Source organism: Camelina sativa, chromosome 4 (genome assembly GCF_030686135.1).
Source record: "Camelina sativa cultivar CO46 ecotype springtype chromosome 4, ASM3068613v1".
Lineage (NCBI taxonomy): Eukaryota > Viridiplantae > Streptophyta > Magnoliopsida > Brassicales > Brassicaceae > Camelina > Camelina sativa.
In genome coordinates, this window is record NC_141883.1 from 16,391,826 (window position 1) to 16,411,889 (window position 20,064).

The 20,064-nt window shown below is 30.5% G+C and overlaps 1 protein-coding gene and 1 pseudogene across 1 annotated transcript; both read left to right on the top strand.

Moving 5' to 3' along the window:
* Positions 1–433: 433 nt before the first annotated feature.
* On the top strand, positions 434–865 carry LOC147945820 (uncharacterized). The gene has a single exon (XM_087509379.1). The coding sequence runs from the start codon at positions 434–436 to the stop codon at positions 863–865; it is 432 nt and encodes a 143-aa protein (XP_087365505.1).
* Positions 866–4,677: 3,812 nt separating this feature from the next.
* On the top strand, positions 4,678–5,214 carry LOC104783769 (uncharacterized; annotated as a pseudogene).
* The last annotated feature ends 14,850 nt before the right edge of the window (positions 5,215–20,064 follow it).

Below are 20,064 nucleotides of genomic sequence, written 5' to 3' on the forward strand. Positions count from 1 at the left end.
CGGGCCCAAGGGAAATTAGCTGTGGTGAAAAAAAAAAAAAAAGTACGTATATCCATGTACCGTAACTAAGTTTGTCATGAATTGATATTGAGTTGTAATAGTTTAATCATTAAACTCATCAAAGTTTTAAAAAAAAATAAACAAAACCAAAATATAACTCATCATTATCATCATCACATATCTTTTATGATTTCAGATTATACATAACAAAAAATAAATAAAATATTGAACCAAAATCCAAAATCCTAAACGTTATTGGAAACACAAATATTGAACCAAAATCCTAAACCTAATTAATAAAGCCTAAAACGTTACGCTTAATAAAACCGACACCAAAACAAACTCGCCGATTCATATATACGATTTGGGTTCTAATCTTTATCTTCAGTTTCTTCAAGATAATTCTCGCATCTGTCTCCTTTCTTAAGAAACGATGAAACTAGACGTGGGATATAGTAACAGATTAATAGCGTCCGAAGCAGATTTTAACAACTTGGCGATCATAGACAACATTCTCATAGTTGCAACGCTGATTGCTCTCTGGATGATAGGAGAGCCTGTGGATTACGAGAACTTTGAGATATCGAAAGCGAGTTTCCGTGAGACAATGAGGATTTTGGCTATAATGATGGCAACCTTATATTACGCGGTATCTGTTCAGGTTCTATTTGCCTTGGTTATCGGGGTCATTAATCACATAAGGTTTGTCAAAGAGATGGGGTTGCTACATGGTTTCTTGACTTTGGCCTTTTTCCTCATGAACTTGTTCGGATTCTTCGGAGGAGTTCGGAGGAGTTTTGTGTCTACTTGTTTCACCTCCGTTTCTCTTTTTGGTTCAACAATTCGCCAAGTTCAGAAACGTTAAAGAATCTCAAGATTAGATTGCTTGGAGATGAAGCTACTACAAGGATTGGGTTTTAGCCTTTTAGTGGTGATTTTTTGTGTGTGTGTTCATCTCAAAACTAGATTCTTATAGATTAAGATTCATATATAATGTTGTTAGGGGTTTTTTCTTTTTCAGGCTATAATTGTTTGGTGGTGGCTTTTAGTTTTTTTGTCTTCTTTCTTGAGGCGTTGTTAGTTATTGCTATGACTTTGGCAAAAAGTCTGGTTTTGCTTTTCGAATTCAAAGTTTGTTACAAAAATACATTGAAACGATACTGATTATAGACATTGATCGCATGAAAGCGAATGCAAATACCGATTTGTCAAAATTAATTCATGTCAGATATATCTCTATAAGCAGAAAAGTGGCAAGTCGGTACGGTATACCTACAAATTAAGCCAATCGTTATCACGTAATGGCATTCCCCTGAACCTGTGAAGAAGAGCATAAACCTTAAGCAAATAGAGCAAACACATACAAAAACATATTAACATTGTACAAGAGCATACACTTCAAGACACAAAGGAAATAATGCCTTTACCTCGTAGAATCTAACATGGCATACTTGTCAAAATCTTCAACATATGATAAATATAAGCAGAGTATGTTGTAGATGATCATGTTAAAACACATGCATGGATCAGTCTTTAAAATGAACATAGATCGCAATCCATAATTACTTAGTCTTACAATAAACTAAACGTCATTTATGGACGTGTAGTATATAAAGAGCTGTTAACAAAGTGTATAGAAAAGAAGAAGAACACGATATAACAAATTTGGTCATCAAGAAGTGCTCCTAAAACAATAAACTTAAGACAATTAAATACATAATATAATGTCAACGAGTGTACAGAGACACACCTTCATTTATAGGGTTTAATTATTTTGTGGTGATTTTTAGTTTTCAGGTGTTGTAATTATTGCTATTGAGTATTCTCAAAATTATTTTGCTTGGATATGAAGGTCTAAGTCTGGATACTTTTGTTTTTTTTTCTTTTAATTAGGATATATAATCGTTTGGTGGATGAGTTATTTTAGTTTTGGAGTTGTAATTATTGCTACGAGTTTGCCACTAAGTTTGGTTTTTGCGTTTCCAATTCAAAGTTTGTTTCAAAAATTCATGGAACGATAGATTTTACTTGTCCGATCCACGTTAATTATAAGATAGTTTGATCAGTATAATTAGAGACCGCACGAACTTGATCCAGCCCGGTGGGCTCGAGTCTTGGCTATATTTTAAGTCTAAATCGAATTATACTTATGAAAAGTGAGATTAGCTATGGTGAAAAAAACAAAGCACGTCTTTGACTAAGTAAAATTAAAGCCTTTTATTTTTGAAATGGCAAACGAGTACATTAACTTTAAACCCTTTTGTTGGTAGTAAGTTTTTGCAGTTCATGCAAAGCTTGGTTGTGCCACTAATTTCGAGAATGTTATCTCAAGTTTTTCTATCCCTTGTTCTACTTACTGTCGATATATGGTCACGACTCTTGGTACCATACTTCAGGTTTTTTGACACAATTCTTTATCAGCTTCACAAGTTTCCACAATTATATTCTTAAACTCCATATAGGCAAACATGAAAATCTATAGTAATAAAAATAGGAATCTATAGTAATAAAAAGTATGAGCTACAAGCTCATAAACCCAATAGAAATTTGACATATCACTTATTAACATTTTATATAATTTCTAGAATTTTCTATATTAAAAATTATTTTAAACAACCTATCATGATTTGACATGTCATTCATTAACATTTTTTAAATTTACAGAATTTTTTAGAAAAAGAAAAATTTTAAATTTATGGAAATCAAAGAACTAAGAACAATATCCCACATCGGCTAGAAATTTTTTAGACAATGGTTCAAAACCAGTATAAATAAGATTAATATGTTTCCAACAACGAATGAGCATGAAAGCTTGATTTATCAGGCGTCCAAGTTTAAAAGTTTTATTTGGTTTGATCTTGTTTTTTATTTGATCAAATTAAAACTTTAAACAGTTTCAAAAAAATATTATAATATTTAAAAATTTTAAAAGTTTAAATATTATAAATATTTAAACTTTTAAAAGTTCTTAGCTTTTAAAAAGTTTTTAAATATTATAATTTTTAAATTTTAAAGTTTAAAATATTATAAATATTGAAAAATTTTAAAAGGTCCAAATTTTATATTTCGAAACCTTTTAAAAGTTTAAAATATTATAAATATTGATGCAAAACATAAATTATCTTATTTATCTACATTTGTGATTTTTATTTCTTATGAGCTGTAAAACATATTTTTGTGTATGATTTTAGAGATAAGTTGATATTCTTTTATTAATTTTTTATTTTTGGGTTTAAGGAAGAAGGATTGACATCGCAAGACCTTAATTTGATGTTTGAGTCAAATTTTGAGGTTTAAAGAAGAAAGATGGACGACAAATACACATGTTTTATTAGCTATACATAGGCATGACTAGTGTTACGGTTGTCACAGTTAAGGTTTATTAACCATCGGTTATGGTTAGAAATTTTTGTAACCTTAACCAGAACCGTTTAACAAACGGTTACATTTAAATACGGTTACGGTTCAAGCGGTTACTGTTATATACAGTTACAGTTATTTGATAATATGACACGGTTGATATTATTTGATGATATAATATAAATGATATTATTTATTTATAATTAATATGTTCTTACAGTGTACTCATATTTCTATATATCATATTATTCATATTAAATAAATAATTATTAGTATATTTTATTATGTTTTTAAAATATTATAAACCCAGTAAGAATTTTGGTTTGAGAAGTTTCTAAACGCGTGGATCTAAAACTAAATAAGTATATGGATAAAATTGTCAATAATTGGGTGCATGTGTTGACTATGCTGGTAATCATGAATTTCACAAATTTTATGAGAAAAGAAATGATTTTGTTCTTGGAGTTTGATGGGTTGACAAGTTGTGTGGTAGTCTAAAAAAAGGTTTTTCAGTGGAAGAATGTGTAGAAGTTGACAAGGAGGAAGAAGAAAAAAAGTATAACGAATAACCAAACGGTAAAAGTTACGATGACAATTAACACAAAATTTGATAATGAAAGTTACATGAAAGAATATGAAGAATAAGAAAACATTGAATAAAAAACACGAAAACATAGGTGATAGCGATCAATTAAATATGAAAACGAATTAAATTCATGATTATAAAATTGTTTCGTTTTTCTGGTAGTCAGAGAAAATGGTTTAGGATATGTGAGGTCATCAGTTTGATTTGCCTCGCATGGACGTCAAGTTAAATTTATGATTTTTTTTATCAGATTTAATTTTATAACACAACTGATTTTTATATTTTAAAAAATTGTGTATCTGAAATTTAATTTTTTTCCTTAGTATTAGTTTTAATTTTTTTTATAAGATAATATTTCATTACCGTAATCAATCATATATAATTTTTATCAAAATATATGAAATGAACCCACGTGGGTTCAAAACCTAGTTTTACTAAAACGTACTACCATACCATCCTAATAAAGACTAAATTTGGTTCAGAGATTACACAAATTAAACCAGAACGAGAAACGCAAGGAGATTGGGGATTAACCGGTTGATCCAGGTCAAATCAGGTCATACAGATGTTATAAACAAATGGGCTTAGAAAAGCCCTTAAATTCACACCAAAAAGTAAGATAAAAAACCACAAAAATCCCTAGATTTTTTTGGATGGGTTTGTCAACAAAAACAAATTCTCTCTATCTCCAAAATCAATATCTACTTCAAGATTTCGCATCTGTTGAACAACTTACGAGATGAAGCAAGTGGGATTGACTCGCAGATGGATAGCTTCGGACGCAGCTTTCAACAAATTCTCGATCATATTCAACGTTCTCGTTATCGCAACGCTAGTTTTTCAGAGGATGAAATGGAGAGAATCTGAGTTTATCAACTTCATAAACTTCGAGTTATCGAAAGTAACTTTTCGTGCGGCGATGGGGCTTTCAGCTTTCATGATGGCAGGTATGTATCAAACTGGAAGTACTCGCTGGATTATAAATGACGCACTTATGCTTGGCGATCCAGCGATAAGGATTGACAAAGAGTTAGCTGTGATATATGGTTTCTTGACTCTGGCCTTTTACCTCATGAACCTGTTCGGATTCGTAAGGGGGATTTTATTGCTACCAGTTTCTCCTCTAAGTCTTCTCCTCTTGGTTTTTCGATTCGCCAAGTTCAGAAACGTAAAAGAATCTCAAGATTAGATTGCTTGGAGATGAAGATTCCAATCTACCGTTAGATTGTTAGGGCTTTAGTCTTTTGCGGTTTTTATAAAGTTTTTTTTTCTTCTCAAGATTAATTCGATTTCCTGGAGATGCAGTTTCAAATCTGGGGTTTAGGGGGTTCTTAGGATTGAATCATTTGGTGATGATTTTTTACTTGTAATTACTGCTACTTGTTTGGTTTTGCTTTCCGAATTCAGAGTTTGTTCCAAAAATAATACATTGAAACTATAAATATTACAGCTCTCGATGTTATTAGAGAACCTCTATTTACTTTGTATATAAAATATACTGAACCAACAGCGGAAAGCTAAAGCTTGAACAGAAGCTATGTATGTTCTCGATCGTCTATATCATTACTATTTCAGTCTCATCTCTGTAGGTAATGCTCGATTTCGAGATATATACCTCACTTACATTTATATATATCGAACAAGACTTATATATAGTAAGATGGAAAATCACCAAACACGAGTGCTAATGGAAGAGCCAATTGGCCTTTTCTTTTCTTAACTAGTATCTTGCCAAATTAGCTGTGCAAAAGGATGTAATTACAAACTTGAGCCAGTCAAGCCAGTTTTGACCTCCTGTTTCACACCTAACCCTGATTAAGTTTTTGTGCACTACACATTGATATATATATATATATGGCGTGCTAAAGATTCCCTAGCCCCGTCTAGCAAGTGGTATAGGCTTTACAGATTAGCTGTGGTAAAAAAAAATATATATGAAATATTCTTGGATTCACTCCTCTTAATTAGGATTTAAATTTTATAATTAAACGAAAATATATGTCGCTTTGGATTTATAAAATAGTGGTTAGGGTTTAGATTTTATAATTAAACGAAATTATATGTCGGTTTGGATTTACGAAGGAGTGGTTAAGGTTTAGGGTTTAGATTTCACAATCAAACAAATTTATATGTCGGTTTGTGTTTATAAAAGAGTGGCTAGGGTTTAGATTTTACAATTAAAGAAAATTATATGTCGGTTTGGGTTTATAAAAGAGTAGTTAGGGTTTAGATTTTGTAATTAAACAAAATTGTATTTCAATTTGGGTTTATAAAAGAGTAGGTAGGGTTTAAATTAAACAATTAAATAAAATCATATGTCGGTTTGGGTTTATAAAAAAGTAATTTGGATTTAGATGTTATAATTAAAAACTATAATATAATATTTAGAATTAATAACTTTAAAATTGAATGATATAGATTTTGTTTCTTTAATTATAAATTTGTATCATTTTAATTAAGAGGGAGTGAATAAGAGAGGTTCTGCCCTAGGGATGAACCCAAGAATTGATATATACAGTGCCGGTTCCACAATTTTTAATGCCCGATGCAAATTAATAAGTTATGCCCTAAAACTTTTTTTTTGCACACTCATGAACAATACTATTGAAAAAAACCAACTGTATGAATTTATTATCTATGAAACGATTAAACGAATGGCTAATAATAATTTGATTAATCAAAAAAAAAAATTCAGTCTTTTAATCAAAATCCTGCCTTTAAGGTACATATCTTTCTCCTTAACACTTTATTTTCGTTTTTTTAAAAGTAAACAAAGTTTTCGATGGAAGTTGTTTAGGGTTTTATTAAATAAATTAAAATCTTACTAAACAAAGTTATTAACAAGATATTTAATTTCACATTTTATTAATTTAAAGAATTAAATCCCACAAAATATGGTGAAAAGAAAGCCCAACAAAATAATTTATAAGAAAATCTTAGAATTTTTTTTTAATGTAAAAGACCTGTGAAAAAAAACGTAAAAAACCTTAAAACTTTTTCCTAAAATATGCCCCTAAATTGCTATGCTCTAATGGCCTAATCAATGGTTTCACTAGATTGTGCGATGGACAGGGCCTATATATATCCATGTACCGTAATTAAGTTTGTCAAAGTTTTTTGACACAAAAACTAAACAAAACCAAAATAACTCATCATTATCATCACACCATCTTTTATGATTTCAGATTATACATAACCAAAAATAAATAGAATATTGAACCAAAATCATAAACGTTATTGAAAACGCAAATATTGAACGCAAATCCTTTTTTTCTTTTTTTTTTTGGTCAAAAAAACGCAAAATCCTAAACCTAATTAATAAAGCCTAAAACGTCACGCTTAATGAAACCGACTCCAAAACAAACTCGCCGATTCATATATATATATATACGATTTGCGTTCTGATCTTTATCTTCAGTTTCTTCAAGATAATTCGCATCTGTCTCCTTTCTTAAGATATGATGAAGCTAGGAGAGGGATATAGTAACAGATTAATAGCGTCCGAAGCAGATTTCAACAACTTGGCGATCATATACAACATTCTAATGGTTGCAACGCTGATTGCTCTGTGGATGATAGGAGAACCTGAGTACATGGATTACGAGAACTTTGAGATATCGAAAGTGACTTTCCGTGAGACAATGGGGATGTTGGCTATACTGATGGCAGCTAATTATTACCCGGTATCTGTTTGCGGCATTCAATTTGCCTTGGTTATTAATCACATAAGGAATGTCAAAGAGATGGGTATGCTATATGGTTTCTTGACTTTGGCCTTTTTCCTCATGAACTTGTTCGGATTCTTCGGAGGAGTTTTATGTCTACTTGTTTCACCTCCGTTTCTCTTTTTGGTTCAACAATTCGCCAAGTTCACAAACGTTAAAGAATCTCAAGATTAGATTGCTTGGAGATGAAGTTACTACAAGGATTGGGTTTTAGGGTTGAATCGTTTAGTGGTGATTTTTTTTCTGTGTTCATCTCAAAACTAGATTCTTAGAGATAAAGATTCATATATAATGTTTTAGGGATTTTTTTTTTTTCAGGCTATAATTGTTTGGTGGCTTTTAGGTTTTTTTTTGTTTTTTTTTCAGGTGTTGTTAGTTTTTTTTTTGATAGGACAGGTGTTGTTAGTTATTGCTGTGACTTTGGCACAAAGTCTGGTTTTGCTTTTCTAATTCAAAGTTTGTTTCAAAAATACATTGAAACGATACTGATTATAGACACTGATCGCATGAAAGCGAATGCAAATACTGATTTGTCAAATTTAATTAATTAATGTCACATATAAGCAGAAAAGTGGCAAGTCGGTACGGTATACCTACAAATTAAGCCAATCGTTATCACATAATGTCATTCATGGAACGATAGATTTTACTAGTCCGATCCACGTTAATTATAAGATAGTCTCGAAATTAGTGGCACAACCAAGCTTTGCATGAACTGCAAAAACTTACTACCAATAAATTAAAAGGGTTTAAAGTTAATGTACTCTTTTGCCATTTCAAAAATAAAAGGCTTTAATTTTACTTAGTCAAAGAAGTGCTTTGTTTTTTGTTTTGTTTTTTTTTTGTATGAATGTTAAATTATATTCACCAAAAAAGACTGTTCTACAACTTAATGCAGCTTTTTATCTGAGAATAGAAAGAGAGGTAAAACATAAAGTATTAAAAACAGCTTAGATGGGCTGGGTTTGAAACCAGAACTGGAGACCATTCTCGTAGCCAGGAACAGTCAACAAGGCGAGCAGTCGATTACGGATAGTTTTGTCAATGAAGCGGAGGAGACTGGAGGGTGGAGTCGGAGCTTCACCATGGCGTCTAGCATTCCGTTCCCGCCAAATGCAGTGTAGCGAGGTTTGAAAGACATAACGGAGGATAAATCGATGGAGCCGAGGGGTGGAGGAGTCAAGGAGCAGAGTATAATTAGAGACCGCACGAACTTGATCCAGCCCGGTGGTCTCGAGTCTGTTGAACAAGATTTCGGGATGAAGCAACGCTTGTTTTTCTGAGGATGACATGGAGAGAATCTGAGTTCATCGATTTCATAAACTTTGAGTTATCGAAAGTAACTTTTCGTGCAGCGATGGGCAGCTTTGGTGATGGCAGGTATGTATCAAACTGGAAGTACTCGCTGGATTATAAATGACGCACTTATGCTTGGCGATCCAGCGATAAGGATTGACAAAGAGTTAGCTGTGATATATGGTTTCTTGACTCTGGCCTTTTACCTCATGAACCTGTTCGGATTCGTAAGGGGGATTTTATTGCTACCAGTTTCTCCTCTAAGTCTTCTCCTCTTGGTTTTTCGATTCGCCAAGTTCAGAAACGTAAAAGAATCTCAAGATTAGTCTTTTATGGTTTTGTTTTCTTTTTTCTCAGGTGTTGTAACAAATGCTACGAATAATCTCAAGATTTATTAGATTGCTTGGAGATGAAGGTTCAAATTTGGGTTTTAGGTTTTCTTAAGTTGAATATTTCGATGATGATTTTTTACTTGTAATTACTGCTACTAGTTTGGTTTTCCTTTCCGAATTCAGACTTTGTTCCAAAAATAATACATTGAAACTATAGATTGTACAGCTCTCAATGTTATTAGAGAACCTTTTTTTTTTTTTTACTTTGTATACGTATATAAAACTAGGAGTTTAGCTTACAATGTTGTTCAATTTTAGTAATTTGGAAATTATTAGTTTTTATTTGTTTACTCAATAATAGTTATTTTTGTGATTTTAAAAATATACTGATCATTTTAGTTTTTTGGGTTCATTTGTTTTGGTGTTACTTGAGTTTTCCTTTTATATATAGTATTAAAGTATTTCAACACATAGAGAAAATTTTGATTGCATAGTAGAGTGCATGTTTTTTTCTCCCTTTAGATTTTCAATACATATTAGACTCATTAAGATTTTCATCATATAATATTATTTTTAATGTAGAGAAATTTGAGAACATCTTTCTCATATTGTGTGTCCATTGGTGAGTTTCTCGTCAATATAATATTTTTATTTTTAATGTAACTTAATAGTTTTAATATAATTTTATTTGAATACTTATTTTGTTTTTTTTCTTTGCATTTGATCTTAAATAATAAATACAAAATTATTAATATTTTAAAACATATTTAATTGCTTATTAATTATATTTAATTTTATTAAGTAGTTATATTTCATATCATATATGTATTATCAATAATAAAATTATATATACTAATATAGTTTGTGAAAGTTTCACGATACTAATTTTTTTTAACAACTCTCACAATTTGTCTAATCATACTAATATTTTTATTGTATCAACTAATGTTAATTTTAAATAATATAAATATATTGTTAAAATTATGCATGATGGAACTTGTGAGAAAGCTAATTTTATTTTATGACTTATAAAAAATTTAAAAATTAAAAAATAACAAAATAAACTATTTAATTAAGATTTTAAATTTTTGTAGATTTAGTTTATTATAAATTTATAATAAAATCTACTTAGATGTGTCATTATATGTTAAACCTTGAGAATCGATTTTCCCTTTTTTAATTAAAATAATATTATTCCTTTTTATTTATTTTAATTATTAGAAACTCTATGACGAACTACCAATGCACATGGTCTTAAGCATTCACCATCTTTTTTATTTTGTCGCTTGCGTTTGCACAATTTCTATTACCAGTTCGAAATCTACAGAAAAATAGAATTTTGGAATATAACTTACATGAATACAATCTAAATATGAAATTTAGATAAAACAAAATAAATTCAATAAATATTTTTATCAGTTAATTTTAAGTGAGGTAAAAAATGCAATCACATTGCTCCCTCATATTATAATTTATTATTTATACATTCTAATACAAATTAAAAAAAAATACAAAATTTTAATAATGAAAATGAATCCAAGTAAATCAAGTTATAAAAAAATTGCATTAATTTTTGGATGAGTATAAACATGCAATGGTTTTATTTCATCATCATCATAGATGCAATTGAATAAAATGAATAATCATTTTGGTGTATCTACTTAGAAGAAAAACCGTAGAATATTATAATGTCAAATGTCATAATAACAAAATTTCTTGGAAAGTAAACTATTATATGTGAAAGTGGAAAATGCTATAGGAATTTTTTTGTTCTTTTATTTCTAAGATGGTTAATTCGAAAGCAATTTGATACTAAGATTCTTAAAAATATATGATACCAGTATACAATTAGCATATACTACTCAAAACTATAGAAGTCAAATTAATCAGATATATTATAGAAAAATGCAACTCATATCGTATCATGACATAAAAAGACATCACAAGCTTAACAACATTATTTTTTAAGCATATGATAGTAAACATACAATTTTCCTTTTTTTATAGTAGTTTTAAATACGTTAATTTTTGCTTAAAGATGAAGACTACTAAGAAACTAAATTTACATTGGAGAAGCTCATATGCATCGTCAAATAAGAAGAAGTTTTATCCTGCTTTACCACATGAATGTCCAAAAGGGAAAATAAATTGAAATTCTAAAATATAAGAAAGGAACAAAACCTAAAATGCCAACATATTAAATCATGATATAGTTCATTTTTCTCATGACGTAGTAATATTACCACAACCAACAAACACGACAACTCTGAAATAAAAATAAAACATGGTTCAAGGCTCTACCCATAGGCCAAGCAAGTGAAGTTAAAGATAAGGGCATCAATTTTTTTGGGGCATATTTTAGGCCAAAATTTTAGGTTTTTTATGTAGGAAAAAATTAAAATTAAAATTATAAGTTCAGTTATTAACTCTAATAAAAAAATTTCCATATTCGAAAATTTTAAAAGAATAATGAGTTATTTGACAATATAATATTTATTTTTGTACAAATATTTAAATGAACATGAATACATTGAAAAGAGAAAGAAAAATGTGAGCAAGCAAAAAACGAACTACAATATGAAAATAATGAAAATAATTTTTTATATTAATATATTTTATAATTTTGTTTACAATAATAAAAATGGGTTTTTAAAAAATATTGGTGTATGACATCCAAAATTGTCGGACCGGCTCATGGAGAGTAGGAAAGACATGCATAAACACTCTAATGAATAAATAAATTTGTCAAACATTCTCACATAATTTTTTTATGTAGTATTAATGTGAACAACAAACATAATAACCTGCAAAAAATTAAAAATACCTATTAAAATTTGGAAAGATATATAAAAATAATATAATTCTTTATAGGAACCTAATGACTGAAATTAAATAATAATAACTGAAAATTGTATTAAAAGGAGAGTAATTAGGGATTGAATCCTAATTTCATGGAAAACGGAATGAATTCTACTTTTATGGAAAGAAATTTGGTAAGATCGTATGGGGAATAAATGAGTTAGCAATTATCAAATTACTTACAGAAAACATCCCACCATTAGATTATATAAGATTAAAGGCCATAAACTAAGCAGAAATGAAAATCCAAAAATTTATGAATTTATAAGAGAATTTTGAGAACACATAAACATCCCACAGTCTAACATAATCTAGAATCCTTTCTTGCCCATGAATCATTTCTAAGATTGAAACCCAGAAATAAATTTTATACATAATTTAGAATCCGTTTTTGCCCTGAATCATAGATAAGATTAAAACTCATATTTATAATTTTAAAATAAACTATAATCAGTTTTTTTTCTTAGAATGAAACCACAAACTAATAAATGGTGGCTTTAGATCAGAAGGGGTGTACAACTGGTTCTTATTGAAGAAGGGAAAAATGAAATGTTCAAAGTCTTTTTGTTTGTTTTATAGGCCTCTAATTATTTAGGTCCAAAGTACAAATGAATTTAATTAATTAGGTCTGAATAACAAAAGAAGACAGATGTTAGATAGATAAAATGCCAAGTGTCATCTCCTTAGCAAAAACTGATAAAAACCTTCTCATGTTATATAAGATTATCTAATATGCATATAAGATTATCTAATATGCACGATTGAATGATTGTGATTATTGGAATTACATGGCATATGAAAGATTGAGAAGGACTTGAGATACCATAAAGTTTTCAACTTAACTGTAAAAACTGCATATTAATCATTATTTTATTTTATTTTCCAGTTGCAGTTTTTAGGTGTTCAGATTTGCAATTTGTTCGCATTGATCCAAGCTTTGTGCTCTTTTGTATATCTTTCTTTATGGATTCTTAATAGACGTATCTGCAGAAAGTTTTGTTTTTTCTGTTTGCTTGCCCTGTTTTATTTTATCCTTTACTCTGCAGATTCAACTAGCCTTACTTGGCTGCTGAATAACAATTTTGATGTTCAGACAACATAGCTTTCAAGTGAGAGACATTGTAAAATGTTTTACTCTAACAGGCATATTTTTTAGATCAGAATCCAAAAGTTGTTGTGCGTTGCAAAAGACAGACTCAGATTTTTGTTCTTTCCCTCATCGTATTTTTGTTTGTGATTTTCTGTCCAGGATTTCACAGTCCTACCGTTGGAAGAAGCTGGTGGACGAGGGTGTGTGTACAGGGGACTCTTTGGAACATACAAACGCATATATATATATATATATGACAAAAGGCATGAGACTATACCGAGGAATCTCTTACAAGAAAACTACAAAATGTTGGCATTACCACTTTTTTCTGTTGGGGAAAAAAGTTTACATGTATTTTAGGGACCAATCTGGCATGTATTCAAGACTAGAGAAGGACCAATCTGGCGAGTACTCTACTGCTGGTTCATAACAGGATATATAGTTACCTCATACCTGAACAGACTACTGAAATCATGTGCTGGAACCACTACACTATATATATGCTACTATATATATGTCACTGCTACAAACTGTATCTAATAAGTCCCGGTTGCTTTATGGATTCTTAATAGACGTATTGCAGATACTTTTGGTTTTCTTTTTTGTTTGCTTACTCTGTTTTATTTCATAGCCTGATGCCAATGCCATGATCCATGGATAGTTGAGAAACTTGACAACACACTACTTGAGATTGTTGACCCAAAAAAAAAAAACACGAAATAACATGAATTATATCGACTTTTAGAAGAGCATATCTAACATTTGAAGTTGAAGCAAAGGAGGTGTTCCAACGAGCTTTTCTTTGAGTTCAAAACAAGCAATACCAATTGGAGATTAAAAAATGCGGCCTACTACAAATCTTGGAGGTCCCACAAAGCCATTCCACCTATCCCTTGAGAACATCATCAATTGTAGTAATTTGTTTCTTTGAATCCGAAGCTTCTTCATTAGCAATAACACCATTACCAGTTTTTGGCCTAGCATTATATGCAAAATGAAGCTGTATGTTACATACATGCAGAAGTATGAAAGATAATTAGTACTGTATACCTTATTATCCAGGCAAGGATCTTGCAGCTTTTTTCTTGAATGAACCAATTTCCTTCCACAGCAACGTGAATAAGGACATATCTTTTAGCTTGCATACTTTATAGGGAAAATTACTATTTTGACCAAAATTGAACAGTTAATTGCTAGATTAACTCATAAAATTTTGGGGTTAGTTGGTTTATTTTCATACCTAAAATACTTTTTTTTTGCTTTGTTAGGAAAAAAAAGAGTCTATATTACCCTTGGTTAAAAATTCCAGCAATTTCGTTTTTTTTTTTTCTTTTTATTATAAAAGTATGCCAAACAAGTAATGGCAGATTAATTTGTAAGTGGCAGATTTTTTTGTCCATGGCAGATTTATTTTGGCAGACTTATTTTGGATGGCAGATTAATTTGAAGAGTTTGACGGCAGATTTTGTTTTTACGGCAGATTTATTTGAAGTGTGTAACGACAGATTTTTTTTGAACAACAGATTTTTTTGACGCGACAGACTTATTTAGAAAGTCATGACAGATTTTCATTATTTTAGAGAAATTATTAGGAAATTTGTGGCAGATTTTTTATGATTGTTGTAACAGTTTTTTTTTGTTTGCTTCAAAAATCTGTCACATTGCGACAACGGAAAAATAATTACTAGTTTGACATCTATTGGTGACAGATTTTTTTAGGTTATGACTGATTTTTGGATTGAAAAAAAAAAATCTGTTGTTTGATAACAAATTTTCTAAAGTCTTTTTAAAATTGCTACATTGACCTACATTAACACTATATGTTGTGGCAGATTTTCTTATGTTATGACAGTTTTATTTTTTTCTACTATAAAAACTGCTGCTTGATAACAGATTTATTATATATAGATACAATGATAACAGATTTGTTTTTTTGTTAATATAATGACGGCAGATTTGTTATCAGTAATGACAGATTATTTATTTTGGAGGTTAATGACAGTTTTTCTTATATTATTGCTAGATTTTTTTTCAGGATAATGACAGATTTATTAGTGTGTTTTGCCACAGATTTTCTTTACGGTTAAGCGACAGACTTTTTAACGGGACAGACTTTTCCAACAGATTTTCTAACGATTTCTCTCATTGATGAAATTGGAGCTGACGAGGAACCGCGAATGGACGCGATCAAACCACTTCGGTATTCAGCTTCCTCGATGACAGGTTCAGAGACGCCGGAGATCTCTCTCATTCTCCGGGTCTGGTTTCCGAGTTACAGACCGAGATTTCCGAATTGGATCAGAGATTAGCCGGATTAAATCACCAGCTAGAGTCAGGTCTCGCTTCTTACGCTTCGTTTTCGGATCGCGTCGGTGGTATATTTGTCAAGGTTAATGCCAAATTGGCTCATCTATCTTCTTCTACCTGCGTTCCGCGCTCCCCGTCAGGTTCTCATCTGTAGAAACATCGAAATGCAGATTATGATCTTGAAATGTTGATTTTGGCAATGTTGAGAATTGTTGTCTGTTTAATTCATTTAGATGGCGGAAAGGAGGAGGAGGAGACGACGACGGAGCATGTAGCTGGAGAGGAGCTTCCGTCATTATAGCAAAAGAAGTAGCACAAGTTGAGTCTGTGCGGGCTTATGTTGGGACGTTGGCTTTTCATTTGGTGTTAAAGGCGTTTTTTGTTGGGAAATCGTCAGATAGTTTCTGAGAAACAATAGCTTTAGGTTGTGTGATTTGGTGTTTTTTCGATGGATTTATCAAGATTAGTTTTTAGTTACGTTCAACATTTCAAGATGGTTCTTTATGTTTCAGAGACTGCACTAAAACTTGATACTCTAGTGGGTGATATTGAGGATGCTGTGATGTCTTCTATGAATAAAAACTTGAGAACATCTCGGTCAAGTGGTTTTGAAGTAAGCTCACTGTTTTCAGCTTGAGTATTATGTATCAGACTTTAGACCGTGCTTAACATTTTTTGTTTTTATTTTATCACTTAATTTTTATTTCCTATTTCAATTTAAATTGGGCTTTTGGTAATTTAAACACAATATTGTGTCATTCTAGTTTTTCCCTAAGAGAGAGTGTCAATCGAGCAATTTTTTTCTAAAATTGTGTCAATCTGGTCTATTTTCACTACTTTATATCATATCATGTCATTTTATCAATATATCAAACAAATCCAAGCACGAAATTGTCGTCACTTCTAGCTATGATCTATCTATGGATCAAAAACATAAGATTGTGAAACAAATATACGAGTTTTATTGTTGGACCTGCATAGTATATGATTCACTCTTTGGGTTTATAAGTAAATATATAAGATTTTCAATTAATTAGTATAACTAATAAAGAAACTAAATCAACTCTTGAACGTTCTTTTTTTTTTTCCAATAGAAGAGGTGAATCAAAAGTCAGAAAGGATTACATTGTTTTTAAATTTTAGTTATTTAGATATTATTAATCTAGAAAAAGGAAATAAACAAAATAAAATCCTAAAAGGATTATTAGGAATGTTACAACATCATATAAACAATTAGAAGTCATCTTGTGCTACGCACCAATTTAGCTTACATTGTTTTTAAAATTTAGTTATTTAGATATTATAGGTTTTTTATTTGTTTACTTAGCAATGGTTATTTTTCTGATTTTAAAAATATACTGATCATTTTAATTTGTTTTTGGGTTCTTTTGTTTGGTGTTACTTGAGTTTTCCTTTTTATATATAGTATTAGAGTATTTTAACACGTAGAGAAATTTTTGATTACATAGTAGTGTGTTTATGGTTTTTTCTCCCTTTAGATTTTCAAAACATATTAAGCATTCCCGATCTTTTTCTTTTGTTGCTTGCGTTTGCACAATTTATATTACCACTTCGACATCTACAAAAACATGTAATTTTGGAATATAACTTACATGAATATAATCTACATATGAAAGTTAGGTATACAAAAATGAACTTGAAATTTAGGTAACCAAAAATGAACTTAATAAATATTTTTTACCAGCTAATTTTTGGTGAGGTAAAAAATGCAATCACATTGCTCCCTCATCATATAATTTATTCTTTATACATTCTAATACAAATTAAAATAGGTTTTACAAAATTTTAATGATGAAAATGAATCCAAGTAAATAAAGTTATAAAATGTTACTTTAAGTTTTGGATGAGTATAAAAATGTAATAGTTTTATTCTATTGCCGAAATGAATTTTTAGATCTGTCTATTTAGCTTTATCATAAATGTAATTGAATAAAACAAATATTTATTTTGTCGTAGCTACTTAGAAGACAAACCGTAGAATATTATAATGTCAAATCTCATAATAATAATTTTTTTTAGAAAGTAAACTATTATATGTGAAAGTGGAAAATGTTATGGAAATTTTTTTTGTTCTTTTATTTTTGAGATGGTTAATTCTAAAGCTATTTGATTCTAAGATTCCTAAAAATATATGATATCAATATACAATTAGCATATACTACTCAAAACTATAGAAGTCAAATTAATCAGATATAGCATAGAAAAATGCAACCCATATCGTACCATGATATAAAAAGACATCACAAGCTTAACAACATGATTTTTAAGTATATGATAGTAAATTTACAATGAAGAGACTCATATGCATAGTCTAATAAGGAGAAGTTGTAGTGTAACACCCGCGAACTGAAATCCCGGTTTGGGGATTGCATCGGTCGATGCAGAAGGTGCATCGGTCGATGCAGGTTCAGTTTTCTGCGTTTTGACTTAAGTGAAACGCTGCGTTTTGGGCAAAGGAAAGAGGAAAACCCATAAGTCGATTCTTTTGTCTCATTAGTCGACTTTGGCCGTTTTTGAGAGAAACAAAGGAGAGAAAGAGTGTTCTTGGCGTTCTTGGTGATTTTTGTGGGTTTGTGGCGTTTTCTGGTGAGATCTGAGGCTTAGAACGTTGTAGGAGCTTGCTAGGAGTGTTCTATTGCTTGTTTGAGGTTCAGATTCTTCTGTGGCAAAGGTAACTGCAGGACCATGGCTTATCTAAGCTAGAGCTTCTTTGATCTGCTTGTTTACGTGTTGTTAGGCTTGTTAGATGGTTATTTGGGACGTTAGTAAGCTTTCTTGTGGCTTGGGATCGAGTTTTGTGGTTGCAGGAACAAAGATCCGGCGAGAAGCTTCGGGGAACACGATGCTCGGCATGATGCATCGGTCGATGCAAGTGCGAGGACGACGCGTAAAACCTAGGGTTTTCATGTTATGTCGAGTATGCGTCGGTCGATGCAATGCGAGTGTCGGTCGATGCAAGTTACACTTGCATCGGTCGATGCATCCCCATGTGGTGTCGGTCGATGCATGTTGGTGTCGGTCGATGCAGAGTCCTGGTTTGTTATTTGTTGTTTGTTGATTGTTGGTTGATGGTTAGAGATGTCTCTATTGCTTGTGTGTATAGCCCTGTAGATGGGAGGATTGCCTTACTGAGTGTTTATAAAATACTCATGCATTGCAATTTGTGTTTGTGGTGCAGGTAAAGGCAAAGTGTGATCGTGGAATCAAGGCAATGAAGAGGAGGATGTTCTAGGGACTCGATTGGATGTTGTCTGGCATTGCTAGGTTGCTAGAGTTGGGTCATTAGAAACATTTCTAGGTTGTTGGTTTCATGTTTTCTGATGATTGGTATTTGGATATTGTTTATGGTTATATTTGATTATTGGATTATTATTGGTTATTAATATTGGTTATTTCCGCTGTTTGATTGTGGTTGTGGTTAGGTGGCTAGTGGGTATGAGACCACTAGTTGTAGTATATTATTATTATTATTATTTATTATATATTATTTATTATTAAAAAAAAACGGGTCGGGTCGTTTCATGTAGTCTGCTTTACCACATCAATGTCCAAAAGGAAAAAAAAAATAGAGATTCTAAAATATAAGAAATGAACAAAACCTAACATGTTGAATATAATAAATCATGATAGATCATTTTTTCATGAACATAACCAACAAACACGACGACCCTTGAGTAAATATAAAACATGGTTCAAGGCCCGGCCCAAGGTCCAGCCCATAGGGTAAGCAAGTGAAGCAAAGCATTAAGGCATCAAATTTTTTGGAGCATATTTTAGGCTAAATATTTTTTTGTCTTTTATGTAGAAAAAAAAAATATGAGTTTAGTTATTATTAGATTGTTTTATAAGTTCGGAAAATTTTATAAGTTCAAGTTATATAAAAGAAAAAAATATACTATTTTCACATTATATTTTTCTATGTAGTCAAACATTCTCACATTATATTTTCCTATGTTTTAATGTGAACAACAAACATGATAACCTGCAAAAACATATTTAAAATTATTCAAGAATTCCTATTTAAATTTATAAAGATATATAAAAATAATATAATTCTTCATAGGAACCTAATGAATGAATTAAATAATTATGACTGAAGAAATTATTTTAAAAGGAGGATAGTTAGGGATTGAATTTTATTTTTTTGGAAAATGGATTGAATTCTAATATTATGGAAAACAAATTGGTAAAATCTAATGGGAAATAGATGAGTAAACAATTATCAAATTACTCACGTAAAACATCCCACCATTAGATTATATAAGATTAAATGCCAAAAACTAAACCCAGGAATGGAAACCCAGAATTTGAATTTTGAGTCAAAAATTTATGAATTTATAAGATAATTTTGAGAACACATAAACATCCCACAATCTAACATAAATTAGATACCTTTCTTGCCCATAAATCATTTATAAGATTGAAACCCATATATAAATTTTATACATAATTTAGAATCCGTTCTTACCCGTGAATCATATATAAGAT

Coding starts and splice junctions, on each gene's coding strand:
- LOC147945820 (XM_087509379.1), top strand. CDS start 434: ATGAAACTAGACGTGGGATATAGTAACAGATTAATAGCGTCCGAAGCA.